General features: G+C 34.1%; 1 protein-coding gene across 9 annotated transcripts in view; it reads right to left on the reverse strand.

Annotated features, from left to right (window-relative positions):
- Nucleotides 1-18207, reverse strand: part of LOC109534083 (tyrosine-protein phosphatase 10D) — a 40285-nt gene that overhangs the window by 5819 nt on the left and 16259 nt on the right. For 2 of the 9 annotated variants that reach the window (XR_007280457.1, XM_048661717.1), the window contains exons 2-26: nt 11997-12240; nt 9730-9861; nt 9512-9547; nt 9016-9162; nt 8730-8936; nt 7987-8155; nt 7737-7924; nt 7469-7603; nt 7229-7404; nt 6945-7167; nt 6742-6880; nt 6561-6692; nt 6372-6470; nt 6104-6285; nt 5796-6000; nt 5667-5740; nt 5364-5604; nt 5140-5308; nt 2696-2806; nt 2387-2542; nt 2134-2321; nt 1949-2067; nt 1819-1836; nt 1509-1746; nt 1394-1417 (exon numbers count right to left, since the gene is read on the reverse strand). Coding sequence is in view for 3 of the 9 variants with exons in the window: in XM_048661717.1 (XP_048517674.1) it covers nt 1394-1417; nt 1509-1746; nt 1819-1836; nt 1949-2067; nt 2134-2321; nt 2387-2542; nt 2696-2806; nt 5140-5308; nt 5364-5604; nt 5667-5740; nt 5796-6000; nt 6104-6285; nt 6372-6470; nt 6561-6692; nt 6742-6880; nt 6945-7167; nt 7229-7404; nt 7469-7603; nt 7737-7924; nt 7987-8155; nt 8730-8936; nt 9016-9162; nt 9512-9547; nt 9730-9861; nt 11997-12240 (3752 nt within the window). In the remaining 6 variants the exon portion in view is untranslated. The remainder of the gene's footprint in view (nt 1-1393; nt 1418-1508; nt 1747-1818; nt 1837-1948; nt 2068-2133; nt 2322-2386; nt 2543-2695; nt 2807-5139; nt 5309-5363; nt 5605-5666; nt 5741-5795; nt 6001-6103; nt 6286-6371; nt 6471-6560; nt 6693-6741; nt 6881-6944; nt 7168-7228; nt 7405-7468; nt 7604-7736; nt 7925-7986; nt 8156-8729; nt 8937-9015; nt 9163-9511; nt 9548-9729; nt 9862-11996; nt 12241-18207) is intronic. The other 7 variants (XR_007280461.1, XM_048661718.1, XR_007280462.1 and 4 more) reach the window with 5 other exon arrangements.

An 18207-nucleotide genomic window follows, 5' to 3' on the forward strand; every position in this document is an offset into this window, starting at 1 on the left:
GTAGTGTACAGCATCGATTTCTGTGGAACCCAGTAGCTGTCAAAACTTTCACATTTTTACGAATAACTCGGAAATCGTAAATTTTTCAGGTAAAACGTTTGACACAAACTTAACTTAAATTTTGACGACAAATCTGAAAATGAATGAAAAAAGGGGCGGTTCCATTTAAAAAACCAAAGTTGGTAACTACCACACGTTTATGATACACCCCGTATATTGGAAAGTAATTTTAAAATGTGGACCTTTTAAACATGAAAAACTTTCGTAGGACGTATTTTCTTGTAAAGTTCATATTTACTGAGATATCGCACTTTGACGCACTAATGAGCAACCCTGTATATCAATGACTCATCCAAAGGGTGAACAAGTAAATGATTATCTCATCATGTGGTTTTGTGGTTCGGTGCCTTCTCAATGCGGCCAAATTCCCATATTGCATGAGTTTTTTGGGAAAAGTTCAGTTTAATACAGACATTGGACGAAATCAGTCGCCAGTCCTTTGTGGGTGAATTGCGTTCTTATATGGGAAATATAGAATCATTGTGGCCCTTTAAGCATATAATTTGGTTTATTCTGCTTGCTAACCGCTGGATTAAAGTTTTCATTGTGTGATGCAGTCTGAAAAATGCATAACATGAAGAATGGGGCGCCAGTTGCAGATAGCTGGTAAGACTGATATCTATTTTTTTTTTTTCCTTTCTAACTCATAAATTCCTTAGCTTGAACGCAGTTTAGCTGTTCAAAACACGACTTCAGTTTAAAGGATCATTTACATTTCTCTTTCTTTGCTTTGATATTTGGAAATTGGCTTTGGACAGATTTTCTGCTATATTGAACGCATTCTTTCCAGGTGGTACGATGCAGCTTTCGGTAAGTTTGGCAATTTTTTGGTAAACATGGCATGGCAAGTTTTGCCATGTAGACATAGAGTTCTACTACTATATTTTTCACTTGTATTTTATATGTTGCGTGTTATATTTGTTCGACGAGAAAGTTTCTGATTTTTTTAATTTTTAATCAGAGTGAAGATTATTCGATTAGTGTTTTTTCTGTTGTAAGTTGCAATTTTTGTATAAAATGGCATCAAATGCAAAAATGTTTCTTGTGTAAATAGAATGTGAAAAACCTTTCGATTTTTGTATTAATCATTTTGCTCTACCTCTCGTAGTTTAGAAAATAATCCACAATTTCTACGCATAAAAGGGATCATGTATAATATAAATACATTTAGAGCGAGTACGAGTAGTAACGGATTAGGATTCGAACTCGAAACTTAGAATGTGTGATTTCAATTTTTCCGAGAACGAGTACTCGAAAACGGTTTTATGGTTTAGCGAGTAACGAGTAATTTATTTTTCCCACCACTAGTAGAAAGTATTACTTGCCAACTTACTTAGTGACCATAGTCCACTCTTTTCTGGTATGCATTAAGATAATCAAGTATGTTTTTAAAATAAAATATGATTAGCTCTTTCACATTTGTAATTTTTAAAGATACCAATATTTACCTGAAGTCAGAATCAGCCGACATGATCCTATAATGATTAGCAAAGTTCTCGATTCGAACAGGACGACTGGTTTCAATGACGGAATCCGGCAATGAAGTACTATCATTGTTCCGGGATTCCACCATGCCTTTTCGTCCTGCTGATCGGCGTCTTCTGATGAATATGATCATTACGAAGAGCAGGCAAATCAGCACTATGGGAATCACCACCCCCAGGATAATCGGAGTGTTGTCTTGATCTAAAGAAACAAACATTAAAAACGTTATAAATGGACTATAGGAAATATTTAAGGAAATGCTCGTGCAAGTACCTTCAAGCCTTAGCAGTCCTTTGAAGCATGAAGAAAAGAGAGAATGCATTTTTAGAACAATTCAGTGATGTTAATTTCAACTACACAATCACACAGTTGGTTTCTATTTGGTTCAAATCCTGCCACTCACCTGTTTGTATCGGAAAACTATAACTGGTATCTGTAAACTTATCCGGTGCAGTAAAAGCTCTGATTTTAACTTTGTACGTGGAACCCGACTTCAACGGCCCATTGCAATATCCAACTTGCCTAAAAAAATAATTAAAAAATTCCCACTAGATGTTCCATATACTTTAACGTTAATAAAAAACGAACCTTATATCGCATGTGTCTCCACCAACTGTAAAATCTTCCACTGAACTATTAAAGAATGGATAATAAGGTTCCATAACTTGATAGGGGGGCCAAACGGAATAAGCTTGAACATCGCGCCAACTTGGCATTTCCAAGCCTGAAGCGTTCTTTGAATCATCTTCTGCCACAATGACTGCATAAGAAACAATCTGGAAAAAACGCTCTTACTCAATACAAATATATCAGCGGAGAGTGTTTTTTCTAAATCACTTACCGGACCATTTGCTTCACTAAAGTAGTTCTTTCTGAACCTAATCTGGATGGAAGTGGAACTTTTACAGACTTCAGTCGGTACCACTTGCATACTGGGTTTTGGTGGTGCCATAATGGGCATCCGTTGTTTCCAAGTTGTGGATGGACCAAAACCCACCTGAACGAACATTGTTTCTATTTCACTAACAGTCAAAACAACCGATTCCGAACCAGCATTTTACTGCCGAATGCTGCTTATATTGATATTTGGTGGGCAATCAAATACCTTCAGATCTCCGGGTGGTTTTTCTAACATTTTCTCAAAACTTACCTTGGTTTCAGCTTGGATCTTGAACACATAAGTTTTCCCTGGTAGAAGCTGTTTGAGAGTCCCCCGGAACTCATAAGCAGCAAAATCCTTGAAAAGCACATGCGGGGAACCCTAAAATTATTTTAAACAAATCAGTATACCATTTGTGGTATTGGCGATTTTAATATTAATATTTATAATCCATGCAAACATATTGTGCTAAAATTATCCTAGTATTTGCGTAGTTTTACAAGTTAGTCAGCTGCGTTGTTACGATTTGCTGTTGCATTATGTTTTTAAAGCTGCTTTACAACTATCAACAGAATAAATAAGGAATTTTAAGAATTTCATGTTGCTCCCTCGGTTTAAATATTTTAGTGTTTCGTACAGTACGTGTTTAAACAGTAGTGTTTAATACTGTCGTTTTGTTGCCGAAAATTCAAACCCAAAGTAGGTACATTCTTCATAAAAAATACTCCATAAAATAGAGGACAGAAAGTCTTTAAAAGTGAGTAAAACAGACACAAGGCAACGGTTTTTTTCGATTTAAATTTTAATCTGGCAGACGAAAATTAAAAACGAACGAAAAAGGCATTTCAAAAACAAAAAGGGTTCTTTAAATTTATAAATAGATTTGTTTCTAAACTTTGTAATAAATTACGGGTATGACACCATACTCATATTTATAGACAATTTATATATCAATCAAGGAAATATTTCTCCTAAAGTGAGTGAACAGGATAATTTATTTGAAATTTTCAAAATAAATGGCGCATGCATATGGCTAAGAAGTAGAAAATTTCCAGTTTCGATAATTATTGGTTTATGAATGAGAATTTTTTGAATATTGCGTTGCACTGACTGAGTTAACCAACTTTGTAGCCAAGAAAAAATGTTGCCAAAAATTATTCAATAAGTGGTTTAAACTCTAGTTAGCCAAATTTGCGGGACCTACATGTAGTTAGAATGTGGATGATTGTCAAGGTTTTACTTGGTTTGGTTTCTGGTCAATATTTTTTTGAAAATTAGTATGCATGCAGTGAGATTTCCAACTTTCCAGCCAATATTTTATTTTAATTAGCCAGCGTGACAATATAACTGGAATTTTCCGTATTTATGCAGCCTATGCGTAGCTATAAGGTGACCAAATATCAAGTTGATACCGGTTTCAGTTACAATTCGGCAATTAACTTCTTCCGACTCAAGAAGTGTCGAATACGCATTAAACTGGGTGAAATTCAAGTAGTTTCTTGTTTTCGTTTAAAAGTGAAAACTTTTTTAAAATTTTCAGCAATCGGTTTAGTTGCTTGACCATCATCGAGGCAAACTTAAATTTTACTCAAAACCCAAAAACCCAATTGAGGAGGTTCGGTTCAAACCACTAGCGTTTAAGCAGGGAAAGCTGATACTATATCAAAATTTCAAGTTAGTACTTGTCCTATTGCATTGGTTGGACCCACAAAGTTTACAGCCAAAAAAATGAAAAACCGCTCTATTGAGGGATTTAGTCGAAATTTGGTGCGATGATACAACAAGTTTCATTAGAGGATTTTTAAAAAAGCCCTTGCAAATAGTTCTATCTAATTCAGCTGAGACGTTCCAGGACTGCTCGGGCAAATATCGGGATTTTTCGGAAAACTCCAGGACTGGAATTGCTTAGTTTCTAGTCAAGAAAACATTATGCTCATACATTATTAAATAAGAGGAGGATTTAAGTGACATTTCTTGAGTAAATGTGGATTGCACAGATTTTGGTTTGAGATTGAGAATATTTTATACATTGACTTGCAGGGATTGAGAATGCCATCTTTAGGGCCAAGAAAATATTTGCGTAAAAATCCGTCGCTTCGCGAATTTAGCGCAAAACTCAGACAAAAAATATAAATTTAGCTGAAAAACTTTAAATTAAGGCAAATTTCAAATTTACAAAGCGATTAGTTTTGGAGTGGAATTTTAAAAAAATTCGTTGACATTGTTAAGTTTCTAATCAAGTAAAGATTATCAAAAAAAATTAGTAAACGGGGTAATTTACCAAAAAATTGTCGACTAAAAGGTCCTTGCTTTGGCTAAAAAGTGTGCGAGTTTCACGTATCTACATGTTTTGGTTTATGAATGAGACATTTTTGAAAATTGGTTTGCGCTTATTGCAATCCTCAACTTTCTGGCCAATAATTTTTTTTTTTAATATATGGGTTGATGTTGTAGAAAATAAGTTGAATAAATGGATACCATGAAATAAGCGTTCAATAAATCAGAATTAATGAGGCAGATTCTTGCCTTAGTGGATTTTCAAATAAAATGAACGATATATAAAGAGTGTGTTTAATTGATACATCTTTTGGATGTGATATTGATAATTAAAATGTATTAAACTAAAAATTAACTTATGTAATTCAATTTTTTTCACAACCAAAACTGCATTTTAATTTAATTCAGTAATAAAATAGTTTTTGGTGTTAACTTACCTCTAATCCATAGGTAATAGTGAATTTTCGAATAACACCATTCTGTTCCGAGGTTGGCAAAGACCATTCGAAGACAATATCGCTTGGCTGAATGTCGATGGGTTCGAATTTTTCCACTTTTCCGGGAACCGATTCCTTTGTGGTGAAACTTTCTGATACTGGTAGCGACCTGAAATACAAATGTGCAAGTTTCCACATTTAGAAACCAGAAATTAAGCAACAACCTTCGTAAAATGCTGGACTCGGTGCCACTCCGCACAGTGACGGTAAAAGTATAATTCCTATGGGGTTTCAGTTCATTAATAGCAATCGAATTATGGAGTGTCAAGTTTTGAATAAATCCACCATCCGAATTAATGTATTGCACCTCAAAGGCATTATATTCGCCTCTTGGAAATGCCCAAGTTAACGTGATTTCTGTGTCTGATATGTATGTTGCGTTGATTCCAGTTATGGGCTCCGGAACTAGAAAAACATTTTCTTAAGTAATTTACTGCAGGGGATAATCAGTTGATTTTTTCTCTTACATAGTCTATCTTGTCTTTGCAAGGGTTGACTAGCTACTCCTTGGGAAACGGTCCAAACAGTAATATTATATAACCTGGAACAACAGTTTCGAATGTGCGAACTTTTTCTTCAAATGCATTTATACATACCTTCCTGGTATCAAATTGTTGAAAGTGACTAATCGGTCAGAGTCGTTTGCGGTCTTCTCTTGGTCGGGTATATTTGGTTCCGATAAAGAAAATTTATATAAATCAAATCGTGAGGATGTCTGAGGCGTTGGAGTATAGCGAAGACCGATAGAGTCAGTTGATACTTGGTTGTTAACGACCACCACTTCTGATTGGATCAGGGGCACTAAGGAAAAACATAAATTTAATGCGAACATACAGGCTCTGGGACTGGTATTCTGTCCCATTAAATCTATGAAGGTGGTTAAATTAGTAGCTGCTTAACTCACTGGTGCGTGTTTTCAGGACAGTCACATCACTTTCCAAGTCATTTGAAATTGCCTGAATATCGAACACATATTCTTCTCCGGGCATAAGATCACCCACTAAGAGCCTAACGGGGCCGGTTCCATTTTGGCTTTGACTCACAATGCTCTTGTTCACCTGCGAAGGAGTTGTAATTTCCCACCATCTAATTATTAAATATTTTTTAGTTATTATTTTATCACTGTGTGTATTATCTTATCAAAGCGTCGATGTGCCGAGGCTTTTTCTCACCTAACAATGTAAGTTTCAACTCTTCCTTCTGGCCGGGGCCATTCCAGAGTAACATTATTCGAGTCAACTAATGGCGCAATGTTTGACACGGGATTTGGCCTAGAATAAATGGAAATAATTTCGAAATATCATCAATACTACCAAAAAATAAACCATTTTTTAATCAGGAATATATTACTCTATTTTTACCTGACTGTATGATTCAGCTGCTGAGGCTCATTGCTCTCCAAGCTATAGCTGACTGTGTTTACTTGTATCGTATATCTCTCTCCCGGCGTCATATCAGTTACTTCAGCTTCAGTATTTTGTACAGCGGGCAATCTTCAAAAAAACGTATTGAATTCAACATTTAATTGAGCAAACTACTTACCTAATCCATTGATTATCCGATCCCGTTTTGTATCTGATGGAATATTCTGTGATTAATGAATCCATCGGGGCCTGCCATTGGACAATAACCGAATTGGTTGTGGTTTTTTCAATGGACATATTCCTAGGCGGTTTGGGAACTGTAAGCACACGTGAATTCCATTACTGTTGCGATTAGGGATTTTTCTATGTTATGGAACTTACAGACTGGTTGGAAGTACTCATGCGGTTCGCTTTTTAATCCATGCGAAATTGCGTAAATCTTCACCAAATAGCCTGCGCCTGGATACAGATTGCTGAGAAGTATCTTCGATTCATATGTGGACCTCACGTCTCTTTCATTAGTGTCGTTCCTTATCCAGATTATTTCGTATTTGTCTTGTTTTGAGTTTACATCGGATTTCCAGCTGATGTTTAATCCATCAACCTAAAAATCGGGAACGTTTTCATCATTGGAAAACGCACACATTTTAATCAGCCATTATCACCATGGGTTTTAAATCTTCAATAATTGGTGCGCTCGGTTTTGTCACCACGTAAATTGATTGCTCTTTCGACTGAACATCCTTCGAAACAGCTTGCACTGTAATGGAGTAGTTTCTTCCAGGCAACAAGGTTTCCAGTTCAATTTTTGACTGATTTGTAGCAACAACGTTGCTATCGCCTAAAACCAGCCCAAATTTGTAACGCAAAATCTTGTCAGTTGAAAATGGAAACTGAACACTGACCGGTAGTGCTTTCGACCTCGTGGTAGGACACTAAAAAGCTGTCCTGTGTACTGTCCGGGCTCGGTTTCCAGGAAATTGTAATGGTGCCAGTATGCTCATCCAGGACAGAATGAAGATGACTAACAGGAAGTGGTTCTGAAATTTAATTTTGCTTTGATTTACAATGCAATGAATTGAGGAAACAAAAAATCACACTTCCTAATAATTATTTTTTGGGGCAACTTCTGTTGCGTTACTAACAGCAGTTTAAAACTAATTATGTTCCTACCTAAAGTAACTTCGGATGAAACTGGCCACGAAGTCACTTTTCCTGAAACTGTTTTAACAACCACAGAATACGTTTTTCCTGGCTCCAAATTATCTTTGAATTCCCACTCAGTCAAATCGTCCTTCGATCTCGGAACTGGGGGTGGTTTTCTTAAGGTTCCAAGTGAAATTTGATACTTATCAAATTCACTGAAAAAAGGCAAGTAATAATCGAATCAAAATCCCGGTTTGAGATCTATTTAGATTTTTACCTCCGGCCAATTGGCGGTTCCCAATGTACAACAAACGAGTTCGTGGTAATTTTGTCCTTATCAAAGCTGATTTTTCCCGGTTTTAATGGAACCGTTCGATATTGAGCTGTCGTAGGCGCGGATATTTCATCTTCAGACATTGTTTGTACAGAAATATTGTAAGCTCGACCTGAAAATAAACGAACATTAGTAAATTCACTGTTAAGTAAGCAGTCCAGTCATCATTTTCCAGACAGCATTTGTAAATTAGCATTGAATTATATGGAGTGTTTTTTAATATCGTGCGCTTATGGAGACTAAAAGTTCGAATAAACATTTGTTTTAGCTGAAATTTCAGGATTTAGTTTTTTACTTATTTAACCCAAAATCAGGTACACAGACTTCGACGTTTAATTTTGTTGTATCAGAACCCTTATGAAAAAAATTAGTTTCAGTTTTATAACCTGTTTTTTTTTCTATTTATAAAGGATAAAGATAAAGGAAGAGTTCACTCCTAAAAAAGTAACTCAGTTCGATTCTCGCAAACCATTTTCCATTTCATTGTAAAATTTATTTTAATTTGCAGGTAAATATCTGAGAAACTGCAAAAAATATCTCGGAACTTCAACACGTTGCCGTGCGGAAAGAAAGCACATTTTTTTCCCTAATTGAATTTTAAGTATAAGCTAAAGAACTCTTCCCGGTTCTACATCGAGAAACACTCTGTATTTACTATTAAATCACACTGATATTTTTGAACAAACCTGGGACAAGTCCTTTGAAAGCTGCCTGAGCAGGTCCTGGCGGTTCGCCCTCTTTTTCCACATACAAAATAGAGTCATTTGCATCTGGTGGATCAATCGAAACTTTATAATGCGTATAAATAGCTGCTGGATAAGGAGGCTGCCAAAGAACTAAAAGCGTTGTTTCATTCCGGAACCAAACAATGAACTTTCCTGGAGTATTCGGTTCTAGACAAAGACACAAATGTTCAATTAGAATCAGGATTTCACTATATAATATAAATGTATATGGAATTTGTTCACTTACTTGTGGTAAAATTGCGGGAAGTGTAAGCGGCGCTTTCTTTATTCTCAAAAACCGTGAAAGCTTGAACTTGATACGTGGCGCCCGGTACCAAATCCTTTTGCGCATATTGAGTGTTATCAATATTGTCGATTGTTATGGCTTTTCCATCTGTAAAAGTGTAACAGGGCGTAAAAACTCAATTGACTGCGTAAGCAAAACCATCAAAATAACAGAAAACAAACGCAGTGATAAAAACAGATGAAACGAAAAGCGTTCTACATGTATGACCTAGAAAGAAAATATGAACCTTGAAAAGAACTGACCTTTCACTAGTATGTAACGGTAATTGAACGGAAAAAATTGGTCAAAATTTTGGATCAAAAAGTGGATCAATGTTAAAATGGATATTAATGGTGAGTTGATAGGAAAATCGCAGACATTTCAGCAACCACTGCATACCTTCGAATGCTTCTTAAGCACTTTCACAAAAGCTCACGCCAGAACTCCTTTGACTTACCCCACCCCAAACGAAGCAGTTCAAATGGTTTTCGTGCTAAAGAAAGGATTAAATCAATGAGAATCGCTTGGAAACTGTCTTACAAAAAACCCAACATTTGCCATTGTAAATGTTTATTAACGAGGCAATTAGAGCGACGAAATTTCCAAAACCAAAACTATAGCGTAGGTATTAATCAATACAAGCTTAAAATTAAATAATTAAGGCAATGAACCCACCTGGAATATGCACTAATGCATTTATTTTGAGCTTGAAGCTGGTGTAGCTGCCTTGCGAAGGTGGAGACCATGAGAAGAAGGCTTGCTTCCCTCCTTTTACAAAAACGGATAGCCCTGATGGTGGATCCGGAACTGAAACAAATTATGAATTTTTTTCCTATTAAGTAATTTGTAGAAATTGATTTTTTTTGCTTGAAACTTTAAAAAATTGCGAAACTTTTAGTGAATTTTTACGTAGTGTTACGCTGTTCAACTAAAGACATTTTTTTAAATTGAAAATGTTTACGAAAAGCATTTAAAATGTTTTGATACATTTTAGGCCTTTTGGAATATTTGAAAGCTTTTTCATATATTTCGGTAACTTGCGAGAAATGAACTAAAATGCTGAACAACATGCTATACATTTTGGTGCGGGAAATAATCAGAAACTAAACATTTATGAAATGAACTCCATGTCTACAAAATTCTTCTTCTGAATAGAATCTACAATATTTAGGCATTTGAGTACTATATTTTCTTGTAACATTTAGCATGTAAGAACATACGGAATTTATTTTTTTTTATTGATAAGTCGATTTTCATGCTACAAAACGTACTCGTAATGCAATAATACATCGCATAAAATCGCGAAAATAATTTTTTTAAATGCTTAATTTTTGCACCTTTACTATGGACATTCTGTATAGGTACAAGAGAACCTTTCTGTCTAAATTTAATCGATTTTCTTATTATTTATGTAAAGCGCCGTATTTATCCTTAACGGAATGTCTAAAAATCTATGAATTTGTTTTCAGTCCATTGTGAATCGTTTATTTATCCTAATTTACTGACGGAAATGAAAAAAGTTATGACAATACTGTTAAAAATATTACAGTAGATATATCACGTTGGACTTCATTGGGCAACTCTGTATAGTTTTCGAGCAACAATAGGATGGAAAACTCTATATAATTATTACATTTGCATATTCTTTGTCAGCAACGAAAATGTTCCATAATTTAATGTTTTTTTCTTTAAAATTTAAAAATATAATATTTATCATACCTCCATGTAATTGTTGGAAAAGGAACTTTTTAGACTTTTAATCGGCAGTTTGTGAATGAGATTTGTAACGACTGTTAACATCTTTTTTGCAAAAATTGTTTTTTTTTGATATCTTGTTCGGTACGTTCAATTTAAAACAAAGTTTAATTCATTTTTTTCTATTGCATACCAAAAATAGGCTTTAAGGCTCATTTTTTAGTTGCACCTACATTAGTTTCTAATATGTACAAAGTTAATCTCAATAAAGTGAATAACAAATAAAATGGTACATTTATCAAACTCGATTTGAATTTTCTCTCTCCAAGAATTTATAGAATTGATATCGAATCGATCTATAGAAAAAAATAATAGAACTCCCCGGATGTTGAGGATTTTTATACCGTGTTATGATCAAATAATTTTCGATAAAATTCATAAAAATACAATAAACACAAATATCGGGAAAATGAAATATAATAAATTTCCAATAATCCTTCTTTTCCTAATCGTGAATCAACAATCACAAGAACTGTTCTGAGTCCGAGTCTCGAACGCTTGCTGTTTTGTTAATGATAATTGTTAAAATGTTTAAGCATCACTTTCCAAAACTTTTTGTTTCTCTAACTCGTCTTTTTTATTTATATCCGTCAATTATCCTTATTAGTGATTTAACAGAGCGATAACTGATTTCAACTAGGTGTGAAAGAGATTAACACTAAAGGATGGAACAAATGTGGCATAAGGTTTTAATGAGATTTAATCAGTCGAATAAAGTAATATTTCATTTTCAATCATAAGCACGCACAAAAGGTTTGCAATTATTGACAAACTATTGCCTTTCTGGTGTATTTGTAAAAAAATCATTCACTATCATCAAAACAAATCACTATTATTTTCTTGTTATTTCTCACACAAATAATTATTTTTTTTCTTGGTGTAAAAATTTTGCTTGCAAAAAATGACTTGTCCCATCTCGGAATAATGGATTTATCTCATGTTTTCTGTAAAGCAGACACTAAACACATAAACCTAGTGAATAAGTTGGTTAACATTTCAAAATGTTGTTGGCCACAGCAAAATCACGAAAAGTTGTAGCTCCAATTGGGACTTAAGCAAATCTGCATGCTTTAATCTCACTTTGAGTAATGTTTGAAGATCTTTGCACACATTCACTATTAACTTCTATTAACTATTAACATTCAATATGTAAAATTGAAGCAAAACATGATCAAACGCAGATTTACCTGTTGTAAAGTTGGCTGTCCAAGTGAGGGTATTGTGAGTGGCGTTTGAATAATACAACCAAAAGTCGTACTTCGTTCCGGGAAGAGCTTGTGAAAATTTGATGACATCTCGGATATCTTTGGATGCGATCGTGGTGTTGGGAGCTGGATATCCGAAGGGCGGATAGTAATCGAGACGATAAACCACTCCCTCCTGGCCTAAACTGCCTGGAATGTGGATCACAAGTTCTGCAGCAGACGCCACCTTTAAAAAAATTACAATTAGTTCAACCACTTATTTACATATCTCAAATCGTCTAGTTGATTAATTAAGCCGCTGCAATCAGATAAACCTCAAACATGGCGTGTTGAAACATCTATTTGCAAAATCTCCAAATAAACGATATTAATTTCGACAAATTTGACTCAGTAGGAGGCCCCGTCCTCAAGTGCGCTGCGCGTTATTAAAGGTCTTTTGTTTTAAATTGCAAAAGCAGATAGAGATCGTTGAAATTAATTATTTCAAACAATAGGCTCCGCTTACTTTTTAATCTTCCATCCTACGAGATCTCCATCATTACGCTTAAGTACATCGCTTTATAAGATCATAGACTAAATGAGAAATTATTGTAGATGAATATGATGGTGTTCAATTAATTCTTCAATGGAAAGTGTATTATAAGGTAGTCGTTTCGACATTGCCTACAAAGTGAAATTTTAGATACGTATTGCATTTAAGTTTGGTTGAGCAAAATAAACTAGGTACTCAAAAATGCCTGTTTTTGCATCGGGACATGTAGAAGGCCTTTTAAAGTTTAGTTTGTTTTTGTTAACATTTTCGATTTCTTAATTTAGTGTTAAATTTTTCCCCAAAAAGTTTTGGAACTCTTTCTCCACGTCTACCACGCAAAATAAGATATTTAATGTAATTTTATGTAAACAATTCAAATAATTTAAAAACAACTCGTTCTCCAACTTCATTTACGAGTTTTCACAGAAATTAGCACAGATACAGATGGTAACACAAGTTTAGACTTGCGTCTTCAAAACTATGCGTATTTGGAAACTGAAACACTCATGGATTTATGCAAAAAACACAGGCCTCCAAAGAAATAGGAAAATATTCAATATCCTTTCATTCTTGAGTAGTTTTATGTAATAACATCATTTTGCATCAACGCACTTATTTGATGAGATCTAAAAAGTACAAAAGAAACTGTTTGTGATAGGCCTGGGTAACTCAGTGAATTTTTAGGAGTTGGCGCATTTCTGCGCAAATGGTTTAGTGCGCCAACCCACCGCACTGGCGCAGTAACTCAGTCCCGTTGCTGACAAAAGGTGGATGACCTTTTTTTGTTGCTTTCAGATTTATTTTAAGAGCCTACTAATAACATTTTGAAAGTTTCTTCAAAATTTCAGAATTTTCCAGTTTTAGTTTTTGTTACTCTTTCTTCTAAGCGCTCAATTTTCTCAAGTTTCACTTAAAAATACTGACAATTTTAAGGTATTTTTTGCGAAAAACTATGAAATACATTTTGTTAGAACACCTTCGACGCTTTGGAAAAAACAAACAGAACAACCGAAAATTTATAATAAATTATTTAGAAAACTCGTCACCTCCATTCCGCTGAAGAGTATAGTTTGTTAACAAATGTGGTTTTCTAGTTTTTACTGATTTTTTTTTGCTTTACTTTCTACTCAAAAACGCTCTATTTTGTACAGTTTTACTTAAAAATACTGAGGATCTGGAGGTCTTTTACGCTTTTACAAAAACTTTTCAGCGTCGAATTCAGGACAAAAACGAAAATAGATTTTTGAGGATAATGAGGTCCTTATCCAAAATGATATAATTAATTTTATTAGAAAATTCGCCTTATTCATTGCTTTTCAGAGAAGTTTAGAAAACCCTTTTCAGCTTCAAATTTGGCAGAAAAACCAAATAATGTTATTCAGTTTTTTACCGAAAGTAATGAAGATTATCTTGAAAATACGAGCAGAGCAAAAGTTTGCCAAAAAATATTTAGAAACTTCGCCGCCCTGATCGCTCTAAAGATTGTTAAAGTTGCATTATAATTTTAGGTCTTTCCAGTTTTAGTAAAGTTTTCGTTAAGCAATTATTTCTACGCAAAAAACGCATTATTTTTAATTTTACTTAAAAACAATGATAATCTTCAGGTATTTTCTGTGAAAAATTATAAGATAAATTTTATTAAAACACTCTCCTCCTTAACCGCTTTGCAAAAATTGGAAACTGGAAAACTTGTTGGACAAAACCCTAATAATTTTTTCGGGGTTTTTTTCCCCAAAATATTTCCCCGAACAGAAAAAGCGAGTCTATCATTTATTTGGAAAAATCTTGGAAACTCGGTTTTCTTCACTTTTGGGTCAATATTTATAAACAAAATTCTCTCTAAACAGAAAAACCGCGTTTTTTCCCAACGTTTTACTGGAAGATACTGGCAAACTGAATCTTTTATGTAAAAAAATTAATAGACCGATTTTACAAGAAAAGAAAACTTGTCGACTTTGTTAGATGTTAAAATTCCGGTCTGGGGTCTCGTAAAGCTTTAATCTGCTTTAATAAATGACTTATAACTCATTAACCGATGAGTTATAACTCGTTAACTCAGGGAGCGGCAACAACTCAGTAGCGCAACTCAACACAGTGTTACCCAGGCCTAGTTTGTGCTAATTCTTAAACAGACAGAAGAAAACAATGACAACCAACCATTTCATTCAAAAACCGGTAATTTGCTTCAATTTCTTGAAATTTCTAATTTAAAGTCAACATTGCATCAGAAAAGAATCAAACAAATCACTGATGCTTTTAGGCCTTTGTAGCTCAAAGAATTTATACTTCAAATGAGCTAAAACTCGCTCAAATGTGCTCAAATCGTTTGCCAAATATGTACATACAGGGTTTGAAACCTTCGAATGTAAGGAAAAAGAACTAAGGCTACCTAAAATGCCAGCAACGAAAAATATGTAAACTACTCAAATAACTCAAATCGAGTAAATTTAATTAAAGATAATAAAGATGTTTCGAATATTTCACCTTAAAGTACGAAAAAATAAACTTTAAGCTGGAAGAATTGCTACACTAAACAAAGTTATCCCAATTGACAAAACTGGCTGAAAAAAGAAAAAAAGATTGATTGATTTATTTAACAAAACTTCTGGTGACTGAAATGCAATGCGTTTTTTACAAGAAAGTAACAGTGAAAGTTTTGAAACTGATAAATGTTGACTTTTAGATTCTACAAGTTTGAAGCAATAAATAGTGAAAAACACCCTAAAAATGAGAAATATGGGTTTGAAAATATGATCCTTCAACGGTTGTAAGTGAAGCGAAAGACAAACACCAAAAGCTGCAATTAATTTCGATTTCATAACTTTAACACTAAAATTCTACATTCGCAATTGATTTATTTAAATACATCTTGATACTATGATCAGCATGATTTAAGTACGTATAAAAGAAGCCACAGCAGAGACGAGCATTTAGTCATAAGAGCTTTGGTCATTAGATAGTTACGATATGTAAGAGTCATAAGAAGTCATAATTCATAGTTACGTTCATTTACAAGCAAAATTTGCATTAGTTTGGAATAAAATTGTTTTTAAAATCGGACGTTTCAAATTAATTAATAAAATTGTATCTATCAAATGGAAAAATGTTCTTAAATAAGATGCATAATACACAAACGTTTATGCTACACAACAATAGAAAACACATGGGGCTTTTCAAAAATAACAACTTTGTAAACTGAAAAGTTAATTGGAAAAAATTATGATCGCTTTGTTTGGTTTCCTTCTGGGAAAATGTAGATTTTAAATAAGAAATTTCGCAAAATTGAAGCAAATTACCGGTTTATGAAACGCAAACAGACATTTTTGTAAATGTTAACTTATTAAAATCCTGAAGATGAGACGGCACTGAGGAAGTCGGCAAGATTTCGCTTCAAAACACCAAACAAACAGTAGAAAAATATTAAACAAATCAAATCAATAAACAAATCAAATCACCTTTCGATGTCGGCCGATTAGCTTGGAAATGAACACGTTTTCCATTTGAAATTATTTCACCGTTTAAGTATGTGTTTATCAACTATTAAAATAATAATTAATAACGGTGGGTGATTATTGTTCCTTCCAAGGTTTGTTATATTAATTTACTTCAAAAGCATGTACTTCATCATTTTTAATGCTACCAATGCGAGGGTCTGCATAAATTAATTTATAATAATGCGCAATTTACTGATGATGCTTTGAATTAGTTAAAACACCGTGTCTAAAATGGGGAATTGACTACATAAATATACACAGAAAATCACGTTTTCTCTCAAACTAGCTTATTTATTTATAAAACAATCAAAACCAACTGCACACTAGGAATCACGCGCATGTTTCAGACTTTCATTAAATCATGTACATTCTTCGGCTAATTGCACACTGATTGATTAGATTTGCATCCAGCAGTTTCGCCACCACCAACTAATCAATATTCCTATCCAATAAAAATAGAGCTCAGTCGCTCATTCCATCTAATTGACACCGATCGGAGCCCACATTTAATTTTTTTCGTTAATTCATTGCTCCAATAGTGAACCAATCTGTCGTTGATCTTAAATTACATGTGGGTTAACAACCTTAAGATAATGGGTTTTATTTTTAGTGGATCCCGTGTGAGTGCCGGCAAAAAAAATTGTAGCTTGCTTACTGTTATGTAAAAAAGAGTATATAGTAATCGACCCACGTATAAAATTAGCTATGCCAACTAACGGGGGTTTTTAAACGAGACAAATTTTGAAGGCCCCTTCTTAACAGTGTAGAAAGTAAAAATTAATGGTTGATATTCCGGATAGTTCATTAAATTTGCAAATTTTAAAAAGTGTAAACAACGCGAATTTGCGTTGCAAATAAATACTTCCTAATGAACGGACCACGAATCAGGACACCGGTTTTCAATTTAAAAAAATGCTCACTCATTAATTTGCCTTTCTTTGGCAAAAAAGTATTACAAACTAATGGCTGATTTGCTGCACATTTCCATAATTCGTCAATTTGTTTTTAGCTTTGTAAATACACGAAAACATTTACTGAAATGCCACAGAAAATCTGAGCCAATGGAGGCATATAGATAAGAGAACAAATGTTCCATAAACAGCCTAACAAAGACACTTTTCTCGAAATGTTACAATAAAGCGCTGAATAATGGACGATTGAAATTTTATTGGTCCACTTCTACTGGGACATAAATCAAGTTTAGCAGTAAAGTTTTACTGCATTTTCGTGGCTTTCTATGGATTTGTCACGTTTTTATAACCCTTAAAAGGCGAATAACATGGAAACTTGCTACCAGCTCGATTGATATAAAAACAATATTGGCTAGAATTCATTATGCTATTTCATAGCATAATAAGGAATGTTTGAAAATTGGCATCAATGCGCCTAAGAGGGTGTAGGAGAGTGTGCAGAAATACAGTTGAGTCCGGTTATTTATGTAGTTTTCAAGATCACAAAAGGACTCCCAGATAGGATTAGGAACTTGGCGTGATTGTAGAAAATTCCGAGTTTCTGACACTTTTTTTGTCATTTCAGAAATGGTTGGAACAGCATTAGTGTCTACAGTGAAATACGTTTCACCTAAATCGTCATCTTTCTTATTATCGCTTAAAGCTGTAGATGAGGTTACGTAGTGTATAATTTGCTCATCGTTCAACATTTCTCTTGTAAGAATGCCATTATCAATGCTCACATATTTGAAGAAATTTAAATCACTCCATTTGGTTTTAACTTGTTCTTCGACACATTGGGACATCTTCGTCTGTGTCATACTCGTAGTCAGAGTCTTTATACTTTTCTAACCATTCGTTAAGTGAAATTTCATCGTCTGGTTCATAATCATTTTCTTTTCTTACAAATCCCCCATGCTTAAAGCAATTTGCAATGGTTTTTCGGCTAACTTTTTGCCAAGCTCTATGAATGAAATTGACTGCATCTAAGAGATTTATAGAAAATGTTTAATTTTTATCGATCGCCTCTAACGTTTTCATAAGAACAATTTTTCACCGGCAGACTCTCCAACAATTTTTCCGCTACTGATATTATGCCTCTTCTTGAACGCTCTTCCCAACTTTTAAAACAAGCAAACTCTTTGTTTTTGATTTTACTCCCCATTTCACTAGCATTTTCTTGCAAAACACTGCCACTTATGGGAACGTTTTCTTGT

Source organism: Dendroctonus ponderosae, unplaced genomic scaffold (assembly GCF_020466585.1).
Source record: "Dendroctonus ponderosae isolate FM_Combo_2020 unplaced genomic scaffold, Dpon_F_20191213v2 Dpon_F_20191213_1, whole genome shotgun sequence".
In the NCBI taxonomy this organism is placed as follows: Eukaryota; Metazoa; Arthropoda; class Insecta; order Coleoptera; family Curculionidae; genus Dendroctonus; species Dendroctonus ponderosae.